The 22,330-nt window shown below is 44.5% G+C and overlaps 1 protein-coding gene across 2 annotated transcripts in view; it reads right to left on the reverse strand.

The window, feature by feature from the left end:
- Window positions 1-3,299: 3,299 nt before the first annotated feature.
- Window positions 3,300-22,330, reverse strand: part of LOC139367909 (myosin phosphatase Rho-interacting protein-like) — a 79,800-nt gene continuing 60,769 nt past the window's right edge. The window contains exons 14-22 of one of the 2 annotated variants that reach the window (XM_071106288.1): window positions 17,717-20,365; window positions 13,163-13,310; window positions 12,738-12,855; window positions 6,771-6,930; window positions 6,569-6,682; window positions 6,355-6,441; window positions 6,061-6,226; window positions 5,240-5,325; window positions 3,300-4,336 (exon numbers count right to left, since the gene is read on the reverse strand). In XM_071106288.1, coding sequence (XP_070962389.1) covers window positions 4,268-4,336; window positions 5,240-5,325; window positions 6,061-6,226; window positions 6,355-6,441; window positions 6,569-6,682; window positions 6,771-6,930; window positions 12,738-12,855; window positions 13,163-13,310; window positions 17,717-20,365 — 3,597 coding nt within the window. In that variant the 3' untranslated portion in view covers window positions 3,300-4,267. The remainder of the gene's footprint in view (window positions 4,337-5,239; window positions 5,326-6,060; window positions 6,227-6,354; window positions 6,442-6,568; window positions 6,683-6,770; window positions 6,931-12,737; window positions 12,856-13,162; window positions 13,311-17,716; window positions 20,366-22,330) is intronic. The other variant, XM_071106289.1, reaches the window with a different exon arrangement.

Raw genomic sequence — 22,330 nt, forward strand, 5'->3', positions numbered from 1 at the left:
CAGTGGCATGTATTCATGGATGCCAAGGGAATCCCGTCTTCCCCAAAAAATTGACCAAGGAAAAAAGTATAAAAGAAAATGTATCTTTCATCTCTCTGTGTTTCATAATTTTCCTTAAATTCGCAAGAGGCTGAATGTACAGTACTTCACTTTAGAAAGCACCGGAGCGAGCCAAACAGCACCCCTCTGTCTCTGTATGTGTAGGCCATTTATCTGATGCTGTCTGGTCCAAAATAGTATGATATTGTTGCCACCCGTAGGATTGAACGCAAGGGAGCCAGTGTGCATTTGTCCTCCTTTGATTAAAAAAAAAGAGTATAAAATAATAGCCAATCAACATTGACCTAAACTGAGTGAGCTCAACTGTGAATGGTCCTGGACCCAAAACAAGTGCCAAGGGAAGACAGTTTGCACACATCAAATAACATCGAGCATACCTTATTGACAGAAACAACTTGAATTGTTGCATCTGTACTGAAAAAATATATAAATGCAACATGCAATTTCAAAGATTTTGCTGAGTTACAGTTCATTTAGGAAATAAGGAAATCAGTCAATTGAAATAAACTAATTAGGCCCTAATCAACGAATTTCACATGACTGGGCAGGGCCGCAGCCTGGGAGGGCATATGCCGACCACTGGGGAGCCAGGCCCAGGCAATCGGAATGAGTTTTCCTGCACAAAAAGGCTTTATTACAGACAGAAATACCCCAAAGTTGACAGCAAACCACTCGCCCACACGGCGCCATATACAGTCTGCCAGGTACAGCTAAAAATGGGATTCTCAAACCACTCGCCCACACGACACAATTCACGCCGTCTGCCATCTGCCTGGTACAGTTAAAAATAGGATTTGTCTGTGAAGAGCACACTTCTACAGTGTGACAGTGGCCATGGAAGGTGAATATGCCCACTGAAGTCGGTTATGACGCCGAACTGCAGTCAGGTCAAGACCCTGATGAGGACGACGAGCACGCAGATTAGTTTCCCTGAAACTCAAAACTGGACAGAAATGATTCGGTTGTGCAAACCCAGTTTCATCAGCTGCCCCAGACCATCCCACAGGTGAAGAAGCCAGATGTGGAGGTCCTGGGCTGGCATGGTTACATGTGGTCTGCGGTTTTGAGGCCAGTTGGATTTACTGCTAAATTCTCTAAAACGATGTTGGAGGCGGCTTATGGTAGTGAAATTAACATTCAATACCATGGCAACAGCTCTGGTAGACATTCCTGCAGTCAGCATGCCAATTCCACGCTTCCTCAAAACTTGAGACATCTGTGGCATTGTGTTGTGACAAAACTGCACATTTTAGAGTGGCCTTTTATTGTCCCCAGCACAAGGTGTACTTGTGTAACAATCATGCTGTTTAATCAGCTTCTTGATATGTCACACCTGTCAGCTGGATGGATTATCTTGACAAAGGATAGAATGTTCACTAACAGGGATGTAAATACATTTGTTCACAATATTTTATTGGAATAAGCTTTTTGCATGTATGGAACATTTCTGGGATCTTTCATTTCAGCTCATGAAACATGGGACCAGCACTTTACATTATTATAATTTTTTTTAATTTAACCTTTATTTAACGAGACAAGTCAGTTAAGAACAAATTCTTATTTCCAATAAGGGCCTACCAAAACGCAAAAGGCCTCGTGCCTTGTATTTTAAATAAATACAAATATATCTAAATATAAATATCACACAAAACACACATCACAACAAGAGAGACAACACTACATAAAGAGAGACCTAAGACAACATAGCAAGGCAGCAACGCATAACAAAGCATGGTAGCAACACAACATGACAACAACATGGTAACAGCACAAAACAGGGTACAAACATTATTGGGCACAGACAACAGCACAAAGGGCAAGAAGGTGGAGACAACAATACATCACACAAAGCAGCCACAACTGTCAGTAAGAGTGTCCATGATTGAGTCTTTGAATGAAGAGATTGAGATAAAACTGTCCAGTTTGTGTATTTGTTGCAGCTTGTTCCAGTCGCTAGCTGCAGCGAACTGAAATGAGGAGAGACCCAGGGATGTGTTTGCTTTAGGCACCTTTAACAGAATGTGACTGGCAGAACGGGTGTTGTATGTGAATGATGAGGGCTGCAGTAGATATCTCAGATAGGGGGGAGTGAGGCCTAAGGGTTTTATAAATAAGCATCAACCAGTGGGTCTTGCGACGGGTACACAGAGATGACCAGTTTACGGAGGAGTATAGATCGCAGGGTATTAAAATGACCCTTTGAGGTTTTCATTCAGCTTTGACTTACTGTATCTTCAGATCCTCTTTGTTGCGTTCACATTTCTCCACCGTGTACCCTTTTAGACAAGCCCAAAAGACAACCAATTATCAAACATCTGCTAACAGATGTCACATATGACAACACAGAAAAACATTTGATAAGCAATGTTCACCTCACCAACAATGGCCAGCATATTTCAAAGACCTACTTGGCAACATGTCAAAAGAGTTTAGTGGAATAGGTAAGTATATAAATATGAACATACTGTATATTTGCATAAAAACACATACTTATTAGCTAGCATGACAAAAACAGAGGCTACATACAGTAGCTACATTTCAATGGGGCCAGCAAACAGCTGGGCTAAACCCAAATCTCCATGACAACGTCTCTATGACAACAGCAAACTGTTTTGTTAAGCAATCTTTCTGATGTTGTAAAAAGTTATATAGAAGGTCTAACGACAGGATGACGATGGATGATTACAATTCAGGGATTGTCAAAAACAGTAGCTAGGGAACAACCAACTACTTCCTGTTTTGTCTTCTGGCTGTATTTTGACAACTTATTTACTACCAACATCAATTAGTACAAAACTCTACCTGATTACTGGAAACTAGTGTTTTCCTACTGAACACTGCCAAACTCTACTTGTACATCTTGAGTAGTGCATGAACTACACATTCACTACTGCACGAATAGGTTTTGTGAATTACTACAAAAATATTTGGAAAAATGTCTAATTTCCATTCATTTTGAAACGGTGGAGATTGTGTAGCTCTGTTGGAAAGAAATCCAATGTAATTCCTTTTAATTTTAAAGGAGGTAAAATGTGAAGTATGTGTAAGGGCCGTGTAGACTTTCAATAGGCCCTGTAAGTGTTCTCTCTGGGCCATTGATCAATTAAATAGCAGACAGAAAATAAAACCTACTTGACTGGAGCCCTTGAGAGAAAAGTGTTGCGGTGTATAATTCCGTTTAAAATCGGTTTGGAGAAAGATTAACACAGTTTAGTAGATTAAAACACTCAAACTGAACACAGGGTGCAAAAATATTTATTGCTAATAAACTGGTTGTCAGTTGGTATACATTGGCTGTATATTTACAACAGTAGAGTATGCGAGACAAAATAAAAAAACCCCACACATAAATAAATACAAAGGGACTGCCACTGAACAAGACTACAGACATAACCGACTCCAACAAATCATCCTCCCATACAGCGGTGCCAATACGATTACACAGAGAAGAATGTAAATGTATTTATAGCAGAAATCAGATAATCCCAGTCGTTCTGTACGCGTTCAAGCAGTCGCCTTCCAGGGGTCATTTTAAAATGGCCCCGTTTCAGAAAACATTCTATGATGTTAATAATTATCATATAACAAGTCAACACATCAGGCAAGGAAGGAGCAACATCCAAAGTAACAGATAGTTTACTTGTACAATGATGCAGGCAAACATTTGATTTCCATAGCTTTGTTAAGGGGATAGAGACAGCATGTGAACACTGACCTCACCTAGCATAACACACAAGCCTGAAGGCAAGATTGCTCCTACGGTTTTGCTTATGTACGTCATTATTCCATCATCATCATCATCATTATGCAGTTGTGTTTAGCCTTTTACAACATCATAATTATTCCTTCGGCTATTAACACAGACTAAGGAGCCCAAACAGTAGCTTTACAGGCCATCTTTGTTAGTGTAGGCACGATCGATGCCTCATTAAAAACCGTACGGAGTATTTACCGTAACACACGGCGATGAAAAACAAAACAACTTAATGTCACAGTAACTAAAGTGCATGGAATGAGTCTAGACATTAAATTCAAATCTTCATTACCATGTTTTTTATATATATATATATATATATATATATATATATATACACACACAACGTGTGTGTGTGTGGTGACCAGTGTGTTTCTAAATAAGTAATTACAGAGGTAAAATATAGTGGCTTTTTTAAACATGCTGCAAGGTGGCTGGAGCGGTGCGACTCAGTCAGAACTCCTTAGTGTCTTTGTCAAACAGGTGGAGTCGCTGCTCGGCAGTGAGCCCTTCCTTAAGACTCTGGGGGGGGGGGGGGGGGAGAGACTGTTAATGACTGTGGTCAGGTTTAACTGAGACTTTCAGGTAGACAGGACTGAATCATTGACGAGGAAGCAACAGAGAGGTGCACTCATTTCTGTCACTGGTAAAACTGATATTTCTCTCTAGCCCCACTGGTACCAAAAACAAAAAGGTGATCCCATTCCCAATCCAATTCGAACCCACAATCAAAAATGTGATTTTGACTGTTAATGTGCGAGATACAGAGGAGGGAAAGCACAAGAGTCCAGAGGGTCTAGTAATGCAGAGGGCTTTTCTCTCATCCGTACCAGAAACAGGGGGAATAATAATGTAAGTCTTTTATACACACCCAGAAGGATGTTGGAGACCATTAGAATGAGCAGAAAGGGGATATGGTGGTTATTTCTGGGTAACACACTGCTGAAGGGTGAACATATAAACAAAATGATGGTACACCAATATGATGCACTGCTATTGGTGGTTGTCTGGTTTGGTATGTGACCATAAGGAGAAAAGTAGACCTATAGGTTCTCAGGCAGTCCTAGCTGGCCCTGGGCACCAGACACAGATTGAGAAGGGGTTTGGGGGGGGGGGGGGGGACACACCCATCTCATCACATGTTGGTACACTTCTCTCTTATAGAAGCATTTTAACCCACAATCAAATAGCACAAAGGGATTTGTTTAGAGTAATACGACACAAGTGTTGTATGTTGGGGAATTCAAACCTCAAAAGTTGCAGTGTAATGCTGTCGTTAACCTGAAGGTGGCAGTGTGTCACAGCTCAATGGCACTTGGTTACAAACTGAACAGTTCTCTCACACACACAACCTTCAGCTGTGGGAGACTTCTCGATTGGGAAAAACACATTAAGATGTCTTACTCAGGTGTTAATAAGCTATACCTTTGACCTCATGGTGCGCTCAATGCGTTTGGCGGCAGCAGCCGCCATCTTGAGAATGTCAGGGTTGCTTTTGGACTTCATGATATCTGAGGAGAGATAAGACAACTACTTCAATGACATGTCCTGGGGGGAAAAGTGGCTAGTTCAGCTTATGTACAGTATACTATAGACACTACTGTAATAAATCTACTTGTCTGGCTGGTTGTTGTAAGGAGGTCAGTGGGTTGCAGGTCAGAGACAGTCTGGACTATGAGACATCTTATGTAAATAGACAGACCAAATTCAAATGTTGGAGGCATTGCCACACACTGGTTATGAGTGAAACAACCACCAAACTTGTTAAGACTGAAACAAAGGGATCAGGTCATAAGTTGTGCACTAAGTAGGGACTAGGGTTCCATTTGGAACACTAAGTAGGGACTAGGGTTCCATTTGGAACACTAAGTAGGGACTAGGGTTCCATTTGGAACACTAGGTAGGGACTAGGGTTCCATTTGGAACACTAGGTAGGGTCTAGGGTTCCATTTGGAACATTAGGTAGGGTCTAGGGTTCCATTTGGAACACTAGGTAGGGTCTAGGGTTCCATTTGGAACACTAGGTAGGGTCTAGGGTTCCATTTGGAACACTAGGCACTGTCTAGGGTTCCATTTGGAACACTAGGTAGGGACTAGGGTTCCATTTGGAACACTAGATAGGGTCTAGGGTTCCATTTGGAACACTAGGTAGGGTCTAGGGTTCCATTTGGAACACTAGGTAGGGACTAGGGTTCCATTTGGAACACACTAATGGAGTAGCAGAAGAAAGTGTTCTGTATTCCTACCGTATCCTCCTGCCCTCTCCACCTCCTCCAGTGACGGTTCCCCCAGTGCCTCGTGGGCCAGCTGCAGCTGTTCTCTGAGCCTCCCCAGGTCTCGCTCTACTTTGGCCTTCACGATGCTCAGCTCTGTGTAGATGTCCTTGTACTTGTCCGTCGCATACTTCTTATCCTGGAGGGACAAATGATACATTGTTTAAGGTGGCAGGGTGAGAAATACAATCTCGGCATAAAATGAGAAAATAGCATAAAATACAATGAAAAATGATAAAAAGCAGTTTTAGGTAACTTGGGTCTTACTCTTTGGGCGGCCTGGAGTTCATCCCTCAGAGAGTTGATTTCCTGTTTCAGATACTGGACCTCCGACTCCTTCACCCTCAACATCACCTGGCAAAGATCAAAACGCTAAGATTTAAGGGCTAAACTTCAGCTGTGTATAAAAGCAAAGTCCCCTTTCAACAAACAGGAAGACTTCAAATCGTCCAATCTTATGTTCACCTCGAGCGGAGCTTACCTCTAGTTCGTACAGTTCCTTCCCATGTGTGATGTTGCAGGTGTTTCCACCCCCGTCTTCAGTGGCCATAGAGCGCATCTTAGTGATCTCTGCAGCTAGACGGTTGTTCAGCTCCTACAGACACAAGGCACATTACATATCATGGTAAGTGTGAGGACTATTACCTGGGTGTTTGTTAGTGCCTGGGTGTGTGTGTGTGCACCTGGTTGTGTGCGTTGAGCTCCTGGTTCTCCCTCTGACACTGTCTGAGGGCCTGTCTCTCAGCCTCCAGGGCCTGGGCCAGGTGGGCGTTCTCCAGACACTTCTGAGAGTACTGCTCTGACAACACCTCGATCTCCCTCTGGAACGAGCACAGCTCCTCTCTGCAACACAGACGGGGGAGGGAGAGGGAGAAAGAGAGAGAGAACGAGAGGGAAAGGCAAAGAGCGAGAGGGAAAGAGATAAGGGGAAAGAGAGTGAGAGACAGAGGGAAAGAGAGGGGAACGTGAGAGGGAAAGAGGGAAAAGAGAGAGAGAGAGGGAGAAAGAGAACACAGGAAAATACTCAGTAAATCAGGCAATACAAGGCAACACACTCAGCCAATCAACACCATACATTTACCCACTCAGTACCACACTCAGCCAATCAACACCATACATTTACCCACTCAGTACCACACTCAGCCAATCAACACCATACATTTACCCACTCAGTACCACACTCAGCCAATCAACACCATACATTTACCACTCAGACACTCAGCCAATCAACACCATACATTTACCCACTCAGTAACACACTCAGCCAATCAACACCAAACATTTACCACTCAGTACCACACTCAGCCAATCAACACCATACATTTACCACTCAGCCAATCAACACCATACATTTACCACTCAGTACCACACTCAGCCAATCAACACCATACATTTACCACTCAGTACCACACTCAGCCAATCAACACCATACATTTACCCACTCAGTACCACACTCAGCCAATCAACACCATACATTTACCACTCAGCCAATCAACACCATACATTTACCCACTCAGTAACACACTCAGCCAATCAACACCATACATTTACCCACTCAGTACCACACTCAGCCAATCAACACCATACATTTACCCACTCAGCCAATCAACACCATACATTTACCACTCAGTAACACACTCAGCCAATCAACACCATACATTTACCCACTCAGTACCACACTCAGCCAATCAACACCATACATTTACCCACTCAGCCAATCAACACCATACATTTACCACTCAGTACCACACTCAGCAAATCAACACCATACATTTACCACTCAGTAACACACTCAGCCAATCAACACCATACATTTACCCACTCAGTAACACACTCAGCCAATCAACACCATACATTTACCCACTCAGTACCACACTCAGCCAATCAACACCATACATTTACCCACTCAGTAACACACTCAGCCAATCAACACCATACATTTACCCACTCAGTAACACACTCAGCCAATCAACACCATACATTTACCACTCAGCCAATCAACACCATACATTTACCCACTCAGTAACACACTCAGCCAATCAACACCATACATTTACCACTCAGTACCACACTCAGCCAATCAACACCATACATTTACCACTCAGCCAATCAACACCATACATTTACCCGCTCAGTAACACACTCAGCCAATCAACACCATACATTTACCACTCAGCCAATCAACACCATACATTTACCCACTCAGTAACACACTCAGCCAATCAACACCATACATTTACCCACTCAAGAAACTCAACCAGAAAGACCACGCTGAACACTTTTCCATCATAATAGCTGACCAAAGGAAACAGTAGCACAGATCTGAGAAAACTCCTTCATTTTGTAGGGTGAGTAGGAAAAAACATTGTGAAGAACCAGACTCAGTACAGCCCCTCCTTCCTTCATATTTTAGTTCTGGCCTGACACTGGAGCTTCAGTGTATTCAGAGGCTAGACAGACTGGGCCAGACTGCTGCTAATCAGTTCCTTAATAAACCCCAGACAGACGGCTGGAACTGGAACCGTCTGGAATTCCAGGTTTGGCAAGGACACCAGCCGCCACCTTTAGTTCCAGGTTGCCCTGGTTACAGCTGGCAAGGCACAGACAGCCACAGTGACATACTGGCTTTGCCCAGACCTTCGTTCCCATGGCGCTGGGTTGGATTTGAACTTCAATATAAAAACAGAATTATAAAATGTAGTTATAAAAGGTGCAGTCACATTCACAGTTTCCAGCAGGTGTAAAAGGTGCAGTCACATTCACAGTTTCCAGCAGGTGTAAAAGGTGCAGTCACATCCACAGTTTCCATCAGGTGTAAAAGGTGCAGTCACAACCACAGTTTCCAGCAGGTGTAAAAGGTGCAGTCACATTCACAGTTTCCATCAGGTGTAAAAGGTGCAGTCACATTCACAGTTTCCATCAGGTGTAAAAGGTGCAGTCACATTCAGTTTCCATCAGGTGTAAAAGGTGCAGTCACAACCACAGTTTCCATCAGGTGTAAAAGGTGCAGTCACAACCACAGTTTCCAGCAGGTGTAAAAGGTGCAGTCACATTCACAGTTTCCAGCAGGTGTAAAAGGTGCAGTCACATCCACAGTTTCCAGCAGGAATAAAAGGTGCAGTCACATCCACAGTTTCCAGCAGGAATAAAAGGTGCAGTCACAACCACAGTTTCCAGCAGGTGTAAAAGGTGCAGTCACAACCACAGTTTCCAGCAGGTATAAAAGGTGCAGTCACATCCACAGTTTCCAGCAGGTATAAAAGGTGCAGTCACAACCACAGTTTCCAGCAGGTATAAAAGGTGCAGTCACAACCACAGTTTCCATCAGGTGTAAAAGGTGCAGTCACATTCAGTTTCCAGCAGGTATAAAAGGTGCAGTCACATCCACAGTTTCCAGCAGGTATAAAAGGTGCAGTCACAACCACAGTTTCCATCAGGTGTAAAAGGTGCAGTCACATTCAGTTTCCAGCAGGTATAAAAGGTGCAGTCACAACCACAGTTTCCATCAGGTGTAAAAGGTGCAGTCACAACCACAGTTTCCAGCAGGTGTAAAAGGTGCAGTCACATTCACAGTTTCCAGCAGGAATAAAAGGTGCAGTCACATTCAGTTTCCAGCAGGTATAAAAGGTGCAGTCACAACCACAGTTTCCATCAGGTGTAAAAGGTGCAGTCACATTCAGTTTCCAGCAGGTATAAAAGGTGCAGTCACATCCACAGTTTCCAGCAGGAATAAAAGGTGCAGTCACAACCACAGTTTCCAGCAGGTGTAAAAGGTGCAGTCACAACCACAGTTCCCTCAACATTACAGAACATTAATTAAAACAAGTAATAGAAGAGGCAGCATGGTAATAATGGACTGGATTTACGAATGTAAAGTGGTTGTGTCTTGGTCGCACAGTAGAATCAATAGTACATGATAGAACAGCAGCGTTGAGTGAGTGTGTGTGTTAGTGTAAGGCAGCGTTTTCCAAACCCTGTCCTCGGGACCCCAAGGGGTGCAGGTTAAAGACCCCAAGGGGTGCACGTTATAGACCCCAAGGGGGTGCACGTTATAGACCCCAAGGGGGTGCACGTTATAGACCGCAAGGGGGTGCACGTTATAGACCGCAAGGGGGTGCACGTTATAGACCCCAAGGGGGTGCACGTTATAGACCCCAAGGGGGTGCACGTTATAGACCCCAAGGGGTGCACGTTATAGACCCCAAGGGGTGCAGGTTATAGACCCCAAGGGGTGCAGGTTATAGACCCCAAGGGGTGCAGGTTATAGACCCCAAGGGGTGCAGGTTATAGACCCCAAGGGGTGCAGGTTATAGACCCCAAGGGGTGCAGGTTATAGACCCCAAGGGGTGCAGGTTATAGACCCCAAGGGGTGCACGTTATAGACCCCAAGGGGTGCACGTTATAGACCCCAAGGGGTGCAGGTTATAGACCCCAAGGGGTGCAGGTTATAGACCCCAAGGGGTGCAGGTTATAGACCCCAAGGGGTGCAGGTTATAGACCCCAAGGGGTGCAGGTTATAGACCCCAAGGGGTGCAGGTTATAGACCCCAAGGGGTGCACGTTATAGACCCCAAAGGGTGCAGGTTATAGACCCCAAGGGGTGCAGGTTATAGACCCCAAGGGGTGCAGGTTATAGACCCCAAGGGGTGCAGGTTATAGACCCCAAGGGGTGCACGTTATAGACCCAAGGGGTGCACTACACAGCTGATTCAAATAAATCACAGCTGATTCAACTCATCATCAAGTTTTGATTATTTGAATCAGCTGTGTATTGTTAGGGCAAATACCAAAACGTTCACCCCTTGGGAAACGCAGGTGTAAGGGTTGAATGTGTGGAGAGTCCATGCAAATCATTTCTACATTGCAAAGTCTGAGGTGCAATAGGCTCTAAGGTTTAGGTCTGTGCAGGGAGACATAGCTGTTCAGCAGTCTGATGGCCTGGTGGTAGAAGCTGTCTCGGAGCCTGTTGGTCCGAGACCCGATGCTCCGATACCGTTTCCCAGATGGTAAGAGTAAACAGTCTATGGCTCAGGTGACTGCAGCCCATGACGATCTTCCAGGCCTTCCTCAAACACTGCCTGTTGTAGATATAATAGGAGGGCAGAGAGCGTATTGGGGAGTCCATAACGCCCTTTGTAGAGCCTTCCGGTTGAGGGCGGTGCAGTTGCTGTACCAGGCGGTGATGCAGCTGGTCTTGGATGTTCTCGATAGTGCAGAGGTAGAACTTCTTGAGGATCTGAGGACCCATGCTGAATTTCTTCAGTCGCCTGATGATGATGTTGGAGTCGTACATAGCTATGCAGATGTACAGGAGGGGACTGAGCACACACCCCTGGGGGACCCCGTGTTGAGGGTCAGTGTGGCAGACTTGTGTTGCCTACCCTCACCACCTGGGGTACAGTTGCAGAGGGAGGTGTTCATACCCAGGGCCTTGAGCTTAGTGTCAAACATGGAGGGGCCTATGGTCTTGAAAGCTGAGCTGTAGGCGATGAACATCTTTCTTACATAGGTGTTGCTCTGGTCCAGGTGGGATAGGGCAGTGTGTAGGGCGATTCCGTCATCTGTGGATATGTTGGGTCATTTGCACATTTTAGTGGGCCCAGGGTGTCAGGTAAGGTGGAGCTGATTTGGATCTTGGGACCAACATCTCAAAGCACTTCATGATGACAGAAGTGAGTTCTAAAGGGCGACAGTCATTTAGGCAGGTTACCTTTGTTTGCCTGGGTACAGGGACAATGCTGGACATCTTGAAGCATGTGGGGATCACAGACTGGGACAGGGAGAGGTTGAATATGTCCGTGAAAACTCCAGCCAGCTGGTCTGCACATACTTTAAGGACGTAGCCGGGGATACTGTCTGGACCGGCTCCTTTGCGAGCATTCACACGCTTGAAGGTCTTACTGACGTCAGCCGCAGAGATCTAGAGCTCACAGTCTTCTACAGCAGCGGGGGCCCTCATGGGAGGATCGGTGCTGGGGGTATACAGCCGTGATTATAACCACTGGGCATTATCTTGGGAGATAGTGGGGTTGGCATTTAATCGGGAGGTTTTACAACAGCAGGAGAACAGAAAGTTGCGAGGAATTGTAAGTTACCACAGTCACACCATGAGTTGTTGATAATGAAGCAAATGCCTTCTCCTTTACTTTTCCCAGAAAGATTCCTCTGACTACGCGATAATGGAAAACCCAGCAGGCTGGATAGCCGGATCCAGCATGGAGCCCGTGAGCCACGTTTCAGTGAGGCAAATTATGTGTCTCTCAGGTCCAGTTGGTAGGAAATCCTCACTCTGAGCTTGTAACTTATTGTCTAGAGACTGTACATTTTGCTAGTACAATACTAGGAAGCATTAGGTAATTTGCCATTCTCTTTAGTCTGACTAGAACACTAGCTCTCTTTTTGGTAGGGCTCCTGGAATGAATGAAACTACTTTGGGAGAACTGAACAAAGGGTCGAATCTGTCAAATTTGTGGCGAGTAATCGACGATTAGATGACCAGGAGTGCTCGTCGGACATAGGAGATAATACTAGAAACATTTTGGGCAAATAAAGTAAAAAAATAACACTAAAATAAACAAAAAGACGGCAAAGTTGGCTAGGAGCTCGCAACACGGCGAACATGTCAGTTGGTGCCATCTCGTCATAACTTACTCGTGTTGCCGGCGTATCTCCTCTATGTCTGCGTTCTCCGTGTTGCTGTTGGACTTGCGGGCCTTGTCCAGCTCCTTCTCCAGCTCCGACCGGTGGGCGTTCTTCATCGCCTCGATTGCTGGGGAAACCAAAACAAAGAACGTTGTTATTTAGGAGAGATCATCAAGCATACCCGGACCACGTTAGGTAATCATGTTGTTTTAGAAAGAAAATCCACTGTTTTATAAAGCAGAACCCAAAGACCATGATAACTCACAATGGTGGATTTGTGTACACAAGTGAACAAAATACTTAATGTTAGCCTGATGGTACTGATAGCATGGGACACTAGGCCTATATGATTACCAAGGTGCTACTGCTGATAGGGTTAGCGTTAGCCGCTGCTGATAGGGTTAGCGTTAGCCGCTATCGCAATTACTACTGACCGGCTATGGTAGCGGCAGTCTCCTCGGCTAGCAGCCTCTCCTTTTCCTCGTGTAGGTTCTCCAGTGCTCTCTGGTTTTTCCTCTGCAGTTCTTCAATCACCCTCTGGTGGGACTCCTCCATGGCAGCAAAGCCCCTCTCACAGGTGTCCTATCAATGGAGGGGAATGGGTGAAAAGTGAATCTACACGAAACCATAAGCTAGGGCCAGGAGTTTCCTGCCTGACCATGTGACTTGATTAGGAAAACCTCTGGCCCCTAGTTATAGGGTATTTTTCGTGGTCAAACTCGATGTAGTTAAAGCCCAAAAAACTCCTGACCCAAAACCACCGTTGACCATCTATCTATTCACTGATCACTGACGACAAACACCAAGCTAGCTACTTCAGCTATTAACAACATAAGCCTCTGGTACAGAATACACAATACGTTGAAGAAGGCAGCTAGAACACAATGTGATTGAGAAGGCCGTGTTCTGTGTAGCCTAATTATCCCTGCAACAGTAAAGGTATTCAACCTCTGCCAAGATTTTAAGCCAAGTGAAATCCGGGCCGTCTCGCTCATAAAACACCCATTACAAATTGAGTTCGTGTCATAGCGTGTCATATTGTTCAGCCGTCTATAGTGTGAAAGACGTCCAGTCCACTCTGTTTCTATTGGGGATGTCTTGATGGAATGTGGGAGGTTAAGATGAGACCGAGTAGAACACTGGATAATAGGCTGATTCTGTGGGGACAGACAGTGGAGTCTGGTGTCTCCCCATCGTACTGTCTCTGGGCCAGCCTGTCTGTGTCAAATGAGGCACGATTGGCAGCTTCGCACCAACACCTTTTAGCAGTATAGAGCAAGAAGGCTGGGGAGGGGAGGGGAGGAGGGGGTCTGATCAACACGGTTTTAGAGTTACTCACAATGCTATTATAATTACAGTGCATGTTTCCACAAGAGGGGATTTGAATGGTCTTCCGACCAGCTCGACCCAAAAGTTACTTCCGTCCTCTATTCAGTGCTGCTAATCTGAGTACTGTCCTATGCTCCCTCTCTCGTTTCCTAAAACGTATTTTCACAGGGATAAGTCCCCAGCGCTCAGGAAACTGGCCCAGGAGGGAACAACCTTTGAGACTGAGCCAACCCCCACGCCCACTGGCTGGGTATTTAGGGGCACTTCCTACTGTGACATCACAGCAAGCAACACCTGCCCTTTGTTTAGTGTGTGTGTCCTAAGTGCGTTCGTGGGGGCCATTTCCTGTTTAGGGGAGTGGCTGGTGTATAGTATACAACTACATGTCAATAAAGTATGGCTGACTGGAGGGACTGTGTTCCAGGGATGAAACCTGTCCTCGAGGACCAGGAAGGGAACTGCTAAAACGTTATTACTGATTTTACAATGTTATTACTGTTAAGAGGACCACAAAAATGCTACCACCTGTCCGTCTCCATACACAACAACAATACAAAGATTACAACACCAGCAGTAACAACAAAAGACATGGTGTAGCGCAGGTCAACTCATGTCAGCTGTGTTCCCAAGCTGTGTCCCCACGCTGTGCTCCCAAGCTGTGTCCCCAAGCTGTGTTCTAAACCTGAGTAGAAGAACCCATGTCATCTGCTTAGAAACAGTCACTATTCAGGCCTAATAAAAACACGCAGAAAACAACAACAGCTCATATAAAGCTGGAGCCTGATTATAAATGACCTGTGTAATTCTTATAAACGTCTACAACGTAATGTAGAGACCATGACAATGGATAAAAGTTTTTTGTTTTTTAACTTGAATTCTATGTAGTCTAAATAAATAATAATAAGACAGGATCTATGATGTATAAAAACACCTGGGTAACTATATGTTTACATACAGTACCAAAGATTTTAGGTATATGATCATGGTGGAATGTGGTTAATATACTTTATTTTTTATAGCTGCGATTAGATCTTGTTTTGCATTTCTTCCTTTAAAAGAATGACATTTCCAAGGAAGTAAATATCAATCAAATATATTTACAAAGCCCTTCTTACGTCAGCTGACGCCACAAAGTGCTGTACAGAAACCCAGCCTTAAACCCCAAACAGCAAGCAATGCAGGTGTAGAAGCACCTGCATTGCAAATATGTCTACGCTTCAAGCATTCTGCAATGTTTTGATAGCCTGTCAATTATTATACAGTGCCTTGCGAAAGTATTCGGCCCCCTTGAACTTTGCGACCTTTTGCCACATTTCAGGCTTCAAACATAAAGATATAAAACTGTATTTTTTTGTGAAGAATCAACAACAAGTGGGTCACAATCATGAAGTGGAACGACATTTATTGGATATTTCAAACTTTTTTAACAAATCAAAAACTGAAAAATTGGGCGTGCAAAATTATTCAGCCCCTTTACTTTCAGTGCAGCAAACTCTCTCCAGAAGTTCAGTGAGGATCTCTGAATGATCCAATGTTGACCTAAATGACTAATGATGATAAATACAATCCACCTGTGTGTAATCAAGTCTCCGTATAAATGCAACTGCACTGTGATAGTCTCAGAGGTCCGTTAAAAGCGCAGAGAGCATCAGGAAGAACAAGGAACACACCAGGCAGGTCCGAGATACTGTTGTGAAGAAGTTTAAAGCCGGATTTGGATACAAAAAGATTTCCCAAGCTTTAAACATCCCAAGGAGCACTGTGCAAACGATAATATTGAAATGGAAGGAGTATCAGACCACTGCAAATCTACCAAGACCTGGCCGTCCCTCTAAACTTTCAGCTCATACAAGGAGAAGACTGATCAGAGATGCAGCCAAGAGGCCCATGATCACTCTGGATGAACTGCAGAGATCTACAGCTGAGGTGGGAGACTCTGTCCATAGGACAACAATCAGTCGTATATTGCACAAATCTGGCCTTTATGGAAGAGTGGCAAGAAGAAAGCCATTTCTTAAAGATATCCATAAAAAGTGTTGTTTAAAGTTTGCCACAAGCCACCTGGGAGACACACCAAACATGTGGAAGAAGGTGCTCTGGTCAGATGAAACCAAAATTGAACTTTTTGGCAACAATGCAAAACGTTATGTTTGGCGTAAAAGCAACACAGCTGAACACACCATCCCCACTGTCAAACATGGTGGTGGCAGCATCATGGTTTGGGCCTGCTTTTCTTCAGCAGGGACAGGGGAGATGGTTAAAATTGATGGGAAGATGGATGGAGCCAAATACAGGACCATTCTGGAAGAAAACCTGATGGAGTCTGCAAAAGACCTGAGACTGGGACGGAGATTTGTCTTCCAACAAGACAATGATCCAAAACATAAAGCAAAATCTACAATGGAATGGTTCAAAAATAAACATATCCAGGTGTTAGAATGGCCAAGTCAAAGTCCAGACCTGAATCCAATCGAGAATCTGTGGAAAGAACTGAAAACTGCTGTTCACAAATGCTCTCCATCCAACCTCACTGAGCTTGAGCTGTTTTAGCAAGTAGGAATGGGAAAAAATGTCAGTCTCTCGATGTGCAAAACTAATAGAGACATACCCCAAGCGACTTACATCTGTAATCGCAGCAAAAGGTGGCGCTACAAAGTATTAATTTAAGGGGGCTGAATAATTTTGCATGCCCAATTTTTCAGTTTTTGATTTGTTAAAAAAGTTTTAAATATCCAATAAATGTCGTTCCACTTCATGATTGTGTCCCACTTGTTGTTGATTCTTCACAAAAAAATACAGTTTTATATCTTTATGTTTGAAGCCTGAAATGTGGCAAAAGGTCGCAAAGTTCAAGGGGGCCGAATACTTTCGCAAGGCACTGTAAGTTCATTCAGCATGTCAGAAGGGGGGTAAGGTTAATTATTGTCAGTTAAAGCAAAAGCACATCAAAAAGACAAAAAGAGGTAAGCCCCATGCACCTTCAAACGCAGGTCATTTAAACTTCCTCCTCGAGTCCACTCAATTATCTAAATCATGTATCTGTTGAGGACAACCATAGGTAGACAGCTTTAAAAAGGGCTTCAACCGTTTGTAATTGACACTTCTAACACATACGATGCCTACTGAAGCAAGGAATCTGTAATGAAGCACATCAAATTGTAGCTTCCGAAGAATTCCTTTCATCAACAACTATACCTGCTGGGATGCTCGTTTCACATTGGATGTGTAAATATGCTGATAGACACTAAATAACATGACCTGAATTCTTTGTCAGCCTGACTTTCATGGGACTGTAAGAGAGGTTCTGGTTGGTCTCCCTAAGCAGATGGGTTGCCTCCCACATAAACAATGTTCCAGTTGGGATTTCGGAGTAGAAGTTCTGGTTAACTAACCTTTTTCCTGTCAAACAAAACAGGTTCCTCAGCGCACACGTAGCATCAACAACCACATGCACTAACAGTGGATTAGTCACCATGCAACACCGGAGGATACTGATATACAAAGGAAAGCAAGCAGAGTGAGGATAGCAGGGCTACAGAGGAAAGGGGGGGGGGGGGTAAGGGAGGTAAGGAGTGGGTCGGGAGGGTGGGGGGTGGGGGGGCACAAGGAGAAAAGGCATCACGGACGGAGGAACAGAAAGGACAAAGAAAGGCTTCCACCTTCAGATTCTCCAGGTCTTTGTCGTATTTCAGCCGGAGGTTAGCTGCGTCACCCTGGAGCTCCCTCCGCTTCATCTCCTCTGTCATGGCCGAGACCTGGGCCACCAGCTCCTGGATGCGCTCCTTGAGGGCAGAGTTTGTGGAGGTCTCAGGGGACATCGTCCCATCCTCTGCCCCAGTGGGATAGCTTCCTCCTGGGGTGACATCCATCTGATGGTGGAGCTTCTCCAGTAGGACGATCCTCTCTGTCTCGTGTTTCTTCTTCAGGTTCTCCATGCAGACAGTCAGAGAGTCGATCTCCTTCACGTTTTCTTCACGTTCTAGACGCAATATCTCGGACACCTTCGCCACCTCCTGTCGCAGATTTTCTGTTACCTGTGTGTAGACGTCCTTGGTCTCCCTCAGCTCCAGCTTGTGCTTGGCTACCATGTCTTGCAGCTGTATGGCCTTGTCCAGGGAGTCAATGGGCTCCCCTTCGATCTGAATGTGTGTTACTGGTCTAGTATCTTTACTCATAGTGCTTTCAAGGCGTTGCAGAGGATTCTGTTGATCCGCCAATTTGGATTGGAGTTCTCGGTTCTGTTCTCCCAATAGAAAGCAGCTGGCACAGTCAGAGTTGCCAATCTGAAGTTTCTCAACCTGTGTTTCTTTCAGTTCTTTCTCGTGTTGGATGTTCAGCCTGCTGATGAGATAGGCCATGTGAGCTTCTGTGGCTGCGTCTTGAAGGTGCTCAGACCATTGTTTCTTAACTTTGCCGGAATCAAAGCTAGCTAGGACCAAGGACATGAGGGTGTCATTTGTGGACATTTCAATAGTGGAGGCAATTAGATTAAACAAATATACTTTCTCTTGCAATGCCTCTGTTAGATCTTTCAAAATGAGCGTGTTGGTGTCGTTATCAAGCCAGCTGCACCAATTCAAAAGGTCTGCTTGCATGGTCTGTGCCATCACAGTCATCTTATTATCGACTTCCATCTTGGGTCGAGGACAAATCCTGTTCATCAACATCAACATGCTCTTCTCAGCTACCGTACGTTGTACTACACGCATTTCAAAACTACATACACGTTCACCTTCAGTCTCGCATGGGCTAATCTCTAAAGCGTTCAACAGACCACTCCAGAACGCTGCGTCTAATACCAACCTTTTCATTACTCTCTGACTTACTTCATCTGGCTCTTCTTCAAAGGATCCAAGGCAGTCTGTGACATGTAAAGAGCTTTTCAGATCAAGTAGTGTTTTCTCCACACCAACATCAAGCTTCACCAACACCTCTAAAACCCGACTAAGGGCCTCAGACTTCATCTTTATCTCACCTACTACTTGCTTTATAACACTTTTGTCTGCTACCTTGCTACCTGTCTGCATCAAGTCTTCACTAACATTCACTTCTCTTTCTCCCCTAGCCGACTTTGCCTTTACCCCCAACTTTGCTCGCAACATCCTAATCTCATTCTCTGCCTCTAAAAGTTTCAGACTCTGGACTCTCTCCGATTCCTGGTTTCTAGCTTGAAGTTCAACGTTCTGAGTTTGAAGTTCTCTACAGAGATCTTCCTTTTCCAAGAGCTTGGCCCCTGTTGCCTCCAGCTGCTCTTTGAGTTGCCCTTTCTCCTTAGGAGCACCTTCCTCTGCCATCTGAAATCCCAGAGCTTTGAGAGTGGCCTCTTTCAGCTGCAGTCTCCTCTCCCTGTCCTTCAGGCCGCTTCCTAGCACCTCCAAGGTGACAGGGGCCTCATGAAGCTTCACAGACTTCTCATTCAACTCTCTCTCATAGAACTCCCTGTCGATAGCATTGGCTTGGCTCTCTGCTAGTCTGGCCCTGACTCCGTTCAGCTCTTCTAGGATCAGTAGGTGCTGTTTCCCGCCTTGCAGGTTGATCAGCTCAGCTTTGAGCCTGTCGATCTCCCTATCTGCCTCAGTTAGTTGGTTCACTATCTCCTGATAGCGCTGGTTCAGCGCTCCGTTTTCGCTCTTTAGAAGTTCAACCCTGTGGGACAATGCCTGTACAGCGATCTCGTGGCTTTCCGAGTGGTCTTCGATTTGACACAGTGGTCCGTAAGGGGTCTTCTGGCTCTCCACCTTCTGAACCCTTCCTAGCATGTCCTCCATGGCCAGGAGACACGATTCGTAACTGTGGATGCTTTCGCCCGCCCTGGCCAAGCTCTGCGTCATGGTCTCGTTGTCTACCTCTTGTTGAAACTTCCAGCTCTCCAAAAGCCTCTGCCAACTACCCTGTTGTCCTATTTCCAGACTACCCTCCAGGCAGAATTCACTGTGAGATCGTAGCAATCTAACCAGTCCCTTCAGAGTCAAGGACTTTCCTGATATCAAGTCCTCTAGCTCTTGAATCCTGTCTGCACTATCTTCGATCAAAAAGCTAACAGTTTTTTTGACGAGCGGCTCTGAAGAAGGCAGGCTTTCCAGAGAGGCTGTTGTTTGGGGGTGGGAAAGGTAAAGTTCCTTGATGGAGAGGTGGGAAAGCGAGAGGCCAAGCTGTGCCTGCATATTACGCTTTTTCAGTTCTTGCAGCTGCAGGAGCTCTTTGGTCTCCTGATACTTCCTTGCTAAGCTCTGCGCTTGAGAACTAACCAGTTCCGGCCTCTTCGTCTGGGGCTCGATATCAGCCTCCAGAACCAAAGGGAGATCCAGCTTGGAAAAGGGGACCAGAAAGTTGGTTAACACACACAGCAGGGGTGAGAAAGGCTAGCTAAATTGTTTTAGGTAATACATCAATGATTTCCCTCTGGATTAAGAGCAATTAAACATTATGACATCATAATATAAAGCACCGGTAAAAGGTTTGGACACACCTGCTCATTCCAAGGGTTTTCCTTTATTTTTTTTACAATTTTCTACATTGTATAATAATAATGAAGACATTACAACTATGAAATAACACATATGGTATCATGTAGTAACCAAAAAAGGGTTGAACAAATCAAAATATATTTTATATTTCAGATTCTTCAAAGTAGCCATCCTTTGCCTTGATGACAGCTTTGCACACTCTTGGCATTCTCTCAACCAGCTTTATGAGATCACCTGGAATGCATTTCAATTAACAAGTGTGCCTTGTTAAAAGTTAATTTGTGGAATTTCTTTCCCTTTTAATGCGTTTGAGCCAATCAGTTGTTTTGTGACAAGGTAGGGAGGTATACAGAAGCTAGCCCTATTTGGTAAAAGACCAAGTCTATACTACAGCAAGAACAGCTCAAATAAGCAAAGTGAAACGACAGTCCATCATTACTTTGCAACATGGTCAGCCAATACAGAAAATTGAGAAGTTTCTTCAAGTGCAGTTGGAAAAACCATCAAGCGCTATGATGAAACTGGCTCTCATGAGGACCACCACATGAAAGGAAGACCCAGAGTTACCTCTGCTGCAGAGGATAAGTTTATTAGAGTTACCAGCCTCAGAAATTGCAGCCCAAATAAATGCTTCACAGAGTTCAAGTAACAGACACATCTCAACATCAACTGTTCAGAGGAGATTGTGTGAATCAAGCCTTCATGATTGAATTGCTGCAAAGAAGAAGGAGAAGAGACTTGGGCCAAGAAACACAAGCAATGGACATTAGACCAGTGGTCTGATGAGTCCAAATTGGAGATTTTTGGTTCCAACCGTCGTGTCTTTGTGAGACGCAGAGTAGGTGAACGGATGATCTCCGCATGTGTGGTTCCCCCCGTGAAGCATGGAGGAGGTGGTGTGATGGTGCTTTGCTGGTGACACAGTCTTTGATTTATTTAGAATTCAAGGCACACATAACCAGCATGGCTACCACAGCATTCTGCAGCGAAACACCATCCCGTCTGGTTTGGGACTTAGTGGGACTATCATTTGATTTTCAAAAGGACAATGACCCAACACACCTCAAGGCTGTGTAAGAGATATTTGACCAAGAAGGAGAGTGATGACCTGGCCTTCACAATCACCCAACCTCAACCCAATTGAGATGGTTTGGGATGATTTGGACCGCAGAGTGAAGGAAAAGCAGCCAACAAGTGCTCAGCATATGTGGGAACTCCTTCAAGACTGTTGGAAAAGCATTCCTCATGAAGCTGGTTGAGAGAACTCCAAGAGTGTGCAAAGCTGTCATCAAGGCAAAGGGTGGCTACTTTGAAGAATCTAAAATATATTTTGATTTGTTTAACACTTTAGTTACTACATGATTCCATTATTTCATAGTTTTGATGTCTTCAATATTATTCTACAATGTATAAAATAGTTTTAAAAAATAAAGAAAAACCCTTGAATGAGTAGGTGTGTCCAAACGTTTGACTGGTACTGTATATCATTTCAACATTATGCCATTTAACAATTACGAAGAAAAACATTACAGCTTCTATCATTAGGTCAAATGATGAGAATTAGTGCGCTGGAAAGAGATTTAATGGCCATGATTAGTGAATCACAAATTAGCATGCACATTAAATGGTTAAGGAGTTAATTCATGGGGTAAGTAATGCAAAGTTAGTGCTAGCTAGGTGGTTTAATTAGAGATGGGAGGCATACCAGGTTCTTGGAATAAACTATGCTCTTGAGATATCCTTTTTCTGAATTCTTCCCGCTCTTCACAAAACATTTCTCAAAAAGGCAGTCATCACATCGCATTT

Source organism: Oncorhynchus clarkii, chromosome 16 (assembly GCF_045791955.1).
Source record: "Oncorhynchus clarkii lewisi isolate Uvic-CL-2024 chromosome 16, UVic_Ocla_1.0, whole genome shotgun sequence".
NCBI lineage: Eukaryota > Metazoa > Chordata > Actinopteri > Salmoniformes > Salmonidae > Oncorhynchus > Oncorhynchus clarkii.